This window comes from Pyxicephalus adspersus, chromosome Z (assembly GCF_032062135.1).
Source record: "Pyxicephalus adspersus chromosome Z, UCB_Pads_2.0, whole genome shotgun sequence".
Taxonomy (NCBI): domain Eukaryota; kingdom Metazoa; phylum Chordata; class Amphibia; order Anura; family Pyxicephalidae; genus Pyxicephalus; species Pyxicephalus adspersus.
The window spans coordinates 64,529,643-64,541,156 of NC_092871.1; the positions used below are offsets into that span (position 1 = coordinate 64,529,643).

The 11,514-nt window shown below is 36.5% G+C and overlaps 1 protein-coding gene across 10 annotated transcripts in view; it reads left to right on the forward strand.

The window, feature by feature from the left end:
- Window positions 1–11,514, forward strand: part of RAPGEF1 (Rap guanine nucleotide exchange factor 1) — a 126,365-nt gene that overhangs the window by 85,447 nt on the left and 29,404 nt on the right. For all 10 annotated transcript variants that reach the window (XM_072431853.1, XM_072431847.1, XM_072431850.1 and 7 more), the window contains one exon: window positions 10,874–10,962. In XM_072431853.1, coding sequence (XP_072287954.1) covers window positions 10,874–10,962 — 89 coding nt within the window. The remainder of the gene's footprint in view (window positions 1–10,873; window positions 10,963–11,514) is intronic.

Here is an 11,514-nt window from a genome sequence, read left to right on the forward strand (position 1 = left end):
CAGCCCTCTGCATGCCCAGCAATATGCGGTGCATGCTCCTCTGTCCTCCCTGCTGCGCCGGACCACTGCACAGCATGACCGCGTAAGAAAAGTCCCCATCTTTCCCTTCTCCAAACCCTCCTTTAACACTAACTTTTCATGCCAGAATTAGGAATACCCATGCACTTCTTGAAATTAACATTTTGTGCATGACTTCACCCATAACCTATTTTCCATGTAAGAATTACACCATAATTTCATGTATGCCTTGGTGTTAACAGAATAGAACATTCTTATCTTATTACTGTGTTTTTTAAGTTAGCTGTTTCATCCAATTTTTTATTAAAAATTACCTCAAGGTTTCTGTGCCTGGTCTTCAGAACAATGAGTCTGTTGCTAAAGCTTACTGATCTTCACAAATGGTATTTCAGAATTGAGCACTATCAATACATAGATAGTGATTGAGATCAATAATAAATCACAGAATATCAAGACCAAGACCATTCCAAGACCCTAGCAAAGTAGAGGTTGGCAGAGGGAACCACAGAAACACAAGAAATTGACACATCTGGGAATGTAAGTTACAGAAGAAACTTCAGAAACTATACATCACTTTTTACTAGCACTTTTTTTGCTCAAATACCAAAAACATTTGCTTTAGATATCAAAGATTTTAAAGACGTTCACATTAATTCCTGTTAGGGGTCTAAGGCTTACCCAGTAGCAGGTTTTGTATAATCTGTTGTAATTTATACTAACCAGGGCCTGTGGAGTCGATAGATAAATCCTTCGACTTCGACTCTCTGACTCCTCTGTATTTACAGGGTTTCTCATTTTATCTTCACACTTTGGCATTCAAACTTCACAAAAAAATTTAGACTCCCTAAATTAAGACATTTATTTAAAATAAAAAAAAATGTTTTTTACCATAAAAGTTTTTCTAAAGAAACATTAATAAAAATATATGAAAATAAATTGATGATTTGTCAACAAATGTTTTTTACTTTTTATAATTTTAAAATTAAATATCTTTATTTTAGGCATTCATACTACCTTAGGGTAACAATATTATTCATCTTTTTATCTTTAAAGTTATTAGCTTAATATTTAATATTGCACTTACCCAAAGAATTAAGAAATGCAGAATGTCAAAGAGTGGTAGACAGTTATCTGAATGGAAGTTATGCCTCCCAGAAACCAATGGTTTTGGGTTGTAATCGTACAACTATAACCACAATTATTAAGACCTATACATCTTTCGGTAGATTGGAAAAATTACCAAGAGGAGGTCGTAGAAATTCAAAGTTGGGTGAAGCCCCTAAGGAGGAGTAAGGCAATTTAATGTCCGAAACTTGCGGAATAAGCCTCAGGGAAATAAAGGATTCATTTGTCAAATTTGGAATTAATGTATCTATTTTAACAATAGATAGATGCATTGTTAAATTCCAATGGTCATTAAGAAAACTTCTTTTATTCCTGCAAGGCGCAATGATTTCCACTCTCTTTAAGAAAGACTTATGCTATCAAAATCCTTGATCTCATTGTTAAGGAAGATGGAAAAAACATCTACTTTCTTGATGAAGTAGGTTTTAACATGTCAATGAGAACCAAAAGGGGAAGATCGCCTATTGGGCAAAGTGCAATGCATGTTGTGTCTGAAATGCGTTCCAGGAATTATACAATTTGTTGTGTGAGAAATGGGACCCTCCACTTTAAGACACAAGCATCTCATCAAGAAGCATTCCTCAATTTTATTGATGAGGTTTTGAATGTTTTTAGTGAAAAGAGTTTTCAGCACGCCATCCTAATTTTGGATAATGTCGCCTCTCATAAAACTAGCCAGGTAAAGAACTGGGTTGAAAGTAAGGGACACCAACTGTTATTTTTACCTGCATACTCTCCATTTCTTAATCCTGTTGAGAACATGTTCCCTAAATGGAAGGAAGTAGTAAGAAGAAATAGGCTAATTAATTCGGGTGCTTTATTATAAAGCCTCAATAGTGTATTTTTAACAATAAGCGAGCAGGATTGCTCAAATTATTATACAAAAATGTTTAGCTTTTTGCCTAAATACCTAAGAGGAGAAAGGATTAAAGAGGAACTATACTCAACAAAGAAAAAAAAATACACTTACCTTCAATTCCGCAGTGCAGTCCTATCCCTTTAGGGGTGTCCGGTCCCAGGTCGACCTGACATCCGTCCCGGAGCCGGCGCTTTGGGCGCCAACATTTTCGTTTTCCGGGTTCTTCATTCTACGTCACTCGACCCAGGCGTGAGATCGGGTGACGTAGGATGTAAAAAAAAATTGCCAGTTTCACTGCGCATGCGTAAGATTGGCAAATTTTTCTCTTTCGGCAATAAGGCTCCTTCTGTGCATGCCCGAGATGCTTGGGCATGCGTAGAGGGAAGGCCCAAGAGCCTCCCGGGATGCCTTTGTGGTCCCATTCATTCTCGAGTAATAGGGGGCTGTGCTTTTTTTTTTTTTTTTTTTTTTATGTAGGTTAAAAAAACAATTTTTACCCTACATAAATGGGTTCTCTCATAAATGTTTAAACTAGCCTCCTTGGCGGTCGTATTTCCATGCAAAAAGCGGTACCATTATTTGCATGGAAATTCATTTTACACTGTAGGCCTATAATTCTTAGGCATAACTCACCGACACATGTCTAATAGGTAATAAATTTAATGATAAACTTTAAAAAAAAAACATAAAAATCTGTGAAAAAAAAAATGTGTAATGTAATATTAACTGTACAGCAGCATATATAATATAAATATATATATTATATGAATATTTCTTTGTATTGGACTCAATACAGTCATTTTGTATTGAATCCAATACAAAATTATTTCAATTTCCCGCTGCTAAAGTCCTGGCCGCACTGATGCATGTACCAATGTCACCAGAAACCCCGCAAGACGTCTCTGCACTTCGCTGCTGGAGATCGGAGGAGGCACATGTGTCCCCAGGACCTGCGGGGACCAGCAGGACACTGGGGCACAGCGACAGAACAAGGCAAGTTTTTTTTTCTTTCTGCTTTTAGGTAACCTGAGTCTGACTCGGGAATACCGATTTTTGCATGTAAAATCCACCCCTAGTCAGACTCAGGAATACAGCTAGGGGGGTTATTGATTAATAATTTAATTATTACAAATTTTTTATAAATGATTCTTGAGAAAAACTTTTATGGTAAAAATATTGTGTTATTTCTTTTATAATAAATTTGTTGATTTATAAATAATTAGAGGGTTTAAATTTTTTTGTGAAGTTTGAATGCAAAAGAATTTTTTTTGAGTGGTTACAAAAGTGTGACGCTTGAATGCAAAAGTGTGAAGATAAAAATGAGAAACTTAGTAATATGCTAATGTATTTTCCACGCTGATTGAAGGAAGGTAACACTCCATTTTACCACATAACTACTGGCTAGGAAGCGGACGCTCTACTGTGGCTAGTTTAAACAAAAGATAAAAAATGAAAACAATAAGGTTTTATTTATTGTTTTTATCAAGTGGCTTTAAAGTAGTAGCATAGCATGCATAAAAATCAGGAATCAGGAACTTTACCAGTTTGAAAATATGAACCACATTCTTTGGTAGTTTTAAAACAAAAACAAAGCTTAACTACATGAACAAAAACAAAAGCTGGAAAACCGAAAACAGTTTATATATTCAACTTGGAATATAGTTGTAGAGTGGAATAGCTGTTAAATGCAATCCAAAACTATATCAATGTAGTGTTGTTCTAAGAAACAGAATTGCTTTTGCCAGATCCTCTTTCATAGAAGCTCTTAAATCTGACTTGATTTTTTTTAGAGCTGAAAATAGTCTTTCAACACTGACTTGGGTGGGTGGCATTGCTGTTACAGTTCTAGCCACATCACTAATCTTAGGATGAACAACGCTTTACTGTTGAATATTCCATTTTGTCCAAGTAGGAATCTTCATTTGAAGAGGATGATCCTGAGTTACCAGTGCTTATTGCTTCATCCAGTTGGTGGTGTTTCAGCTAGTAATCACTTCATGCTAACTGCTACATCATAGAGGGCATTTTTTGCAGTCTGGTCATCACTCAACAAAATTCGGCTTATTAGATCAACATCAATAGCAGCTAACAAGATTTGAATATCCATTCTCAAAAGATTGGAGACAATCAAAAGATTCTCTCTTTTTTTCATCGAAGATACAATGCCATTAGCTATTAACCCTCCACTTTTGTTCAGGCAATATATCAGCTCTTCTATTTCAAGAAGAATTTACCAGGTGTTAAATCTTTAGAGTGTAAACTCTTGACAGTAAGTGCTGACAGTAAAGGGCTTAGAAAGTAGATTGTCCAGTGCTTTTACTTGTGTCCACTGGCTTTCAGTAATAAAACATTTTCATTGTCCAGTTCTTTAAGAAAGTCTTTTAGTTCAAGCAAACGCTTTACCATAAAAAAAATGCTTACCCAGCGTGTTGTTTGATCCAAAATGGCTTCTTTTTCCTGCATGTCTTTTTAAAATCTGTTTTAGGGCCCCTGGCTGCAACAGTTACTTGCCTCAATTTGCCAATTAGAGTAGCTGCATGACAATCTTTCAATCCACCTCCCATTGCAAGTTTCAGAGTATGAACAGCACAACGCATATGTTGAATAGTAGTATGCATAGATGCTTCTTCAACAATGTTATCTATATTGTCACTATTCTCTTCGTTTTCACTTTCTCCAATACTTGCAAAACTGTCTTCCTTTAATATCTGTCTGTCACTTTCTTCGTCTACTTTATTCATTTTCTCAATTGTGCTCAAAATATTGAAAGCATTATCTGTCACACAAGAGAGAATCTGTTCATTTTTAATTTCAAAATCCTCTCGAACATCCTTCACTAAATTCTGAAGATAGTCACTGGTCTGATGTACCTGGGTGTCCTTTACTCCCAAGGTTTGCGTTGTTGTTTTATTATTTTCATCAACAAATCTTAACATTAATAGCAAAGTCATAGACTTTGTGACGCGTGCATGCATCTATTTATGAAGACAAAGTGTCCCTTCAGACTTTTTCGTACTTCTTTCTTTTCACATTTGGCCTCTTCAATTATAATTTGCCTTATACTTTCTCTTTCCAGGGAAACATCAAGTTTTTTAGCCATTTCTCCATTTAGAGCTAAAAAGGCTGGCTATGAAAACAAGGATAGTGGTACACTATTCTTTACTACTATTTCAATAATGGGGTTTTTTGAATTTTTCTGGTGTCATTGTTATAGTAACTTTGTCAGATATAAACAATCTTCTTAGTTGTGTTTGGTCTCCAGTAGATTTCTGAACATTTTTTATCCTAGAAGTAGATGGAATATTTTTATTGATATCTTTCTCATTCACTGCTTCTTACACTTTAGGATGAAAACGGTGCAAGTGTCTTTTCAAATTTTATGCTCTTGTAGGTGCCTTTTGCTTGGACCCACTGAAACTGCATTACTTTTTTTTACTTATTTTTGCATCACATTGTTTTTCACCATCATCTTCAAGAATACATTAGCACATGTAATGTTTCCCATCACTTGATAATGTAAAGTGCTCATAAACAGCAGACTTTATTGTGTTTGTTGACAGGGTTTTTGCCATTGTGAATGGGGTGCCGCCTTCACTAAAATATAAATATAAAATATGTTATACTAACTAGCATATTTGTTGATTTAAATACAAACATACACATAGTCCTGCACTATTGCAAACATACATACAACACATCACTATTCACACAAATAGGCTTTAGCCCTGCACTAAACCTAGACATAATTTGTCCTATACAGAAAAACATGCACAAACATATATACTATACACACAACACAAGAGCCCTACATTTTACTCAGAAACATACACACAATATGCACTATACACAAACATTCATACATTCCTGCACCATACACACAAACATACACATAGCCCTCCAGTTTTATCCAGAAAGATGCACACAGCCTTCCATCATAGTACACACAAGCAGCCATGCAGTTTTGAAATAAACATGAACACTTACAGTTGAATCCAAAAAGCTGTTCCTCCAAGTCCTTCTAAGCTCTTTTAGCAGACAGAGGAGGTTGAGCAGATGCTGCTGTCTTTATCTTTGTTTGCTGGTCTTCTGCTGAAGACAGGGCACTTAACTAACTTCCTAGTATTAGGTGGTGTGCAAAATGATGTTAAAGTTCAGCCCTGGATGGGAGCATATATGGAGAGTGCAGACAGGGCACCTGAACACACATCAGGCCATAGCACTCACCTAGACCTATATCATTACACTGGTTTACACTCAAATTAACTTGTTAAACACATTATTTCTGAATAATAATAAAATGAAAACAATTTTTGTAATGAACATAATCCAGATTAAAATAATGTGAATGTCAGGTTGTATATTAGCTCAGCTCAACTTCACATTAGTAGAAATACAACTATGCACTGGGCTTTATTCTTATATCAGAGAAGTACTCAATTATGACTATTGTTTGTGAAATAGGACATATGAACTTGCTGTATCTTTTTATTATAATTTAAATTTATCAAGAATCTGAGTCGACACATTTTTTTGGACTCCGACTCCAGGTACCCAAAATTTTCTCCGACTGCTCAACTTCGACTCCACAGCCCTGATACTAATTTAAAAAAAACAGCACAGCTTTGGAAATGTAAAACTTAGAAATTTAACTAGCTACAAATACATGAACAGCCTTAGCACTGATCCCTAAAATCTATTCAACTGTACCTGGCTTTATTGCCTTTTACAAATTCACCTTTCACTATGGCTGTCAGTGACACAACTGAAAGGATCCTGTGTGAGTTTACATACACACTTCCAATGAGGCTCTTTTAATTTATTATTTTTTTTATTTAGTATTTACAAATTTATCTTTTTCCCACCTAAAGAATATTAATGAAGTTATGACTAAGTTATAGTAAGTCTGTTCCTTAATGTGTGTGGGGCATTCAGCTCTTTCCTTATTACATTTGATTACGTTAGGTATCCCAATAGAGAAGACAGTACGATTTCCCGATGGGAACCAAATTTTAAAGGGACTTTAAATCTCATTGTTATTTAATTGGATTATTCTGACCTTAAAAGTTCCTTTGAAATTCTTCTCAATTGTGATATAGTGGGATGTGGTCAGAGATGATTTGAATCCTGAAAGGTCTTTGTTTTGTATCTTAAGTATCCCTCATAACTTCCATGACCTAGGTATTTCTCTTCAAAAGTGAATTCATGTGGCAAGTTAGGTGTTATTGTTTATTTTTAAGCAGTGTCCGAGTCCAGGGAACTTACTTGTTACACAGACAAAACTGAGCCAGTTGTATGCAGCTTGGACTAAGGAGCTGCTTGTCTGTACAACTCCTCTCCTCTAGAAGTCAGCCACTAACATTTGGCAATTGACTTTGTGTACAGAATTCTAATGAAATGTAGTTGCAGCTGCAGACTGTTTTTCATAGTCATTTAAATATAAGTGGCAGCTGAGAGGGTGACCCAAATACGCGAAGAAGGCCTTGATAGGTATTTACTCGTTTACCAATGGTCACTACTAGCTCACTTCAAGTCCTTAACCACTAACCAGCATTACAGGAATTTATTGCCAGGCAATTATTTTTTCAACTTGTTTTGCCACAAATATTAACGAGTATGTCTGTAAAATCTGTCCATGTGACCCACTGACTAATACTTTTTGAGCACAGGAGGAATAATAGAAACAGATGTGTTTAGTTAGATGTTCCATTTGCTTTTTTGAGAGGAGAGCGATGATTGCAATAAACCCCCAGAAAGGATTTTGATAGATTAGGTGTAGAATGTTTTTTATATTTATAGAGTGGATTTTCAACTTCAGTCAATGTTTTAAATGGTTACTTATTAGGAAGAATACGTGATAGCTATTACCACTGACTTGTTTTTAAACAAATGCCAGCCATGAACTGAAAGTGTTGGAAACTCCAGCTGATTGAAGAACCCTATTCAGTTTATTAGTGAAAAATATAACATGTTTCAGAGGATCAGGGCATTGAACTGTCTGTTGTGCTTCAGGGGCAAAACACTTAAGGGAAACATTTTATTAGGACGGAGACTGCATGCCCACAAACAGCAAATTAAACATTACCAAACCCATAGTAAAGGGGGATCTCTCATCCCAATCACCCATTTGTAATGGTGATTATTTATTCCTCATGGACACTGACCAAACATGGACCTAAGAATTGTCCCCCCACCTGATAGGCACACTTACTGCTCAGCAAGTAGTGGAGGTAGGATAATAGCAAATCAACAAAGGCCTCAAATTTGTAATTTTCTAGGTCTCTTCCATACATTAGAAGCTTTCATCATGGACTTCTCTTAATAATGCTGATTGCTTGGCAGTCATGCTGAACCTTTTCTAAAGTCCTGGAGTCTTTGATCAAGAACAATTAATCAGATTATGAGTTCTGATCTGCAGTCCTGTTCCAGGTCTGTGACTTTACCTAGTAGGGGGTCAGCATGGTAGGCAAGTAAAAAGCATTGAGAAACAGGTCAGCAATGATGGACCCCAATATCTTTTAATTACAATGCTTTTTATGAAATACAAATACGCTGTTTGTGTTTTTAAGATCATAAGCTAGCTAGAAACCACATTTTTTCAAATGTATTTTATTTTTTGTATTTTTACTGATTAAATTTTTTTTGGCATAAAAATGAACATGAAATGAAAATGATATGTTAATATTTCATAGGTGGCACCTAAAGACAGTCTACTTTACTGTTTATCTAGCAAAAAAGTGTTCTTGGATTTTACGACGAGGAAACCTTTATCACTTTCTGTGTCCTTTTGAGGAAAATTCCTTTTGCTTCCTTCAAGTGACAGCTTTGTCAATGTGATGGCATGAGGGAATCTCCAAATGGAATACGGACAACAGTATAGTGCTTCTGGATTTTCACACACTACTAGTACCCTGTTTCCCCGATGATAAGACACTGTCTTATTTTTTTTTGAAGGCCAAAATATGCTCTAGGGCTTATTTTCAGGGGGATGCCTTATTTACCCATGAAGAAGACTACAGTACACAGTTATTGTCGATTCTGGTAAGTAATCGGTGGGTGGCTTATTTGCAGGGGGGGGCTTATTTTTCATTTTTACCTAAAAAGGGGGGGCTGTCTTATTTGATGGCCCTGCCTTATCATCGGGGAAACACGGTAGTGTTCACACTGCCATTCTGACCCTGTTGGGAGGAGTTCTCCTCATTTTGGTGAAAAACATCACTGGCACAGGAGGTAAGGGGAAGTCCCCTGAACAGGTCACAGCAAAAATAAAAAATCCTGTCGATTTCTAATTATTCCCTACTCTATTGATAGAGTATACTTTAAGGCCTCTTTCCCATTGTAAGAAAGTGTGATGGACATTGCCAAACCCCATAAAAAAATCATTGAATTAACTGTTTACCAGTACAGCTTCAAGTGCTTCATATCCTCTTCATTAGGATTTGGATGTTCTGCATTGCTCCATCTCCACTAACAGTGGCTCGTCAATAAATAACTGTGCTTGCTTGCTGTCTGTAGTGTCACCATGTTTTCACCACATCCTTTATCACTGTACTGCCAACCAGTTGCTATGATCTGTTTCCTTTTGTATAAATATGTCTCTTTTGATATTCTGGTAATAGCTGCAAGCAAGGTGCCAGGCTTATATATTAGCAACTTAATAAAGTTAATAAAGTTATTAACTTAATAAATTTATTACTTAAAGTAATAAATAGAACTTTGTTATGTCAAGTCTGATATATACCATATGTCTCTGATGTGATCACAGAGAGTACCTGAGTACCCTAATGGTATAAAAGAATGGATTGCAGAGATTGTAATAGGATTGTTTTAGTTTGCAATGGGTGGTACCTTGCTACTAAACTGCAAAGATGGTGGTGTTGTTAAAAAATAAATGGGTTTTCAGAGCGCCTCATATTCAAGATTACAGCAAAAAAAAAACACAAATTTCTGTCACTCTTGTGATTGGTCACATCTACATTTTTCTTCAGCCTCATTTCACTGACAGCTGACAAGGGTTTCTAAACCTTCCACATACAACAATCTAAATATTCTGGCATCAACAGACAACAACCAGCTATTTTTGGTGAGGGGGCTATTCAAAGGTCTTGTCACATAATTGTCTTTCCACTAAGATAAGGTGGCACCAATGCAGCCTGTTAGAGCTTCTTCCCTACTCCCCACTCCATGCAGTCAAAGATGTGCACTTGGATTTCCCTAGTCTACATACTTTATCAAACACAGAATCTACAATGATAAAAGGCTGGTAATACCATGCCTGCATTGCTACGTGCCCTCCTATGTCAATGGTCACCTGAAAGGGAGCACACAAAATATTCTTGCTGTTTAATTTAGTGTTTCTTCTCTTTTCTGTCCATATCATTGCACATGTATAAAAGCCACTGGCTGTCCTGAAAAACGTCTGAAGACAGCTGGATGAAAATAAAAAAAAAAGGCACACACAAAAAAGCCCTGTCCTTACAAGATACCCATTATGCAGCACAAATGATGCAGATGATGGTCAGTTGTGTTTCCCCTGTTACTAGTTCATGTTACTAGGTATTCTGTTCAAGGCCAAAATTGTATCACCTTACACCCCTGTATGGAAATGGTTGCCCCATTGGTCATAATTTGATTTGTTTTTGAAGCTTTTGGTTTTGTCAGTTGTAGGCAGTAAAGCAATGGTTAGGGTGCACATTTTGTTAGATTCACCCAAATCCAGGAACACTGGTGATCTTCTATACAGGTGTAGAAAAATGTGATGTGATGGGAGGGGAGTCTGGTGTATGTGCTAGGAGCAGTGAATGTTCAGTATGTAAGGGGGAAGTTCCCCATTATTTAGCTTACACTGAATGTGATGGTTTTGGTCTTCTGCAGGAATCTTCTTTAACAGGGGATGGACACCAACGAGCTTCCCCTTCACAGCCTTGCACTACTTTTAGTGAAGATCATGAAACCACAGACAGGTACCATTCTATTTCTGTCCTTTCTCTTCTTTGTTTTTAATACTGTGTAGCACACACACAAATCTAGGTTTAAATGTTTGTTAATTTTTTTAATTTTGTACTTGTAATGTTTGCCCTACATTCTTCATTCTCATTTACTTTTAATGTTTACATCCAGGCAACCAAATAAGTAATTAAACTCCAATTTAATATAAAATGTTGTAACCACCTGAAAAAACTATTACCGTGTTTCCCCGAAAATAAGACCTACCCCGAAAGTAAGACCTAGCACTATTTTGTAACCCTGCCCTAATATAAGACCTACCCTAAAAATAAGACCTAGGAGAAAAAGAAAATAAAAGCATACATACCGGTAAATTAAAAAAGGACTCACCGAGACAGCTCCAGATATCTGATCCTGTGTGTGTGTCCTTTATGCTGGCTGCAGCGTGTGTGTCTTTGATGCTGGCTGCAGCGTGTGTGTCTTTGATGCTGGCTGCAGCGTGTGTGTCTTTGATGCTGGCTGCAGGGCGTGTCTATTCCTGAGCCAAACTGAAAGTAAAAAGCCTGCAC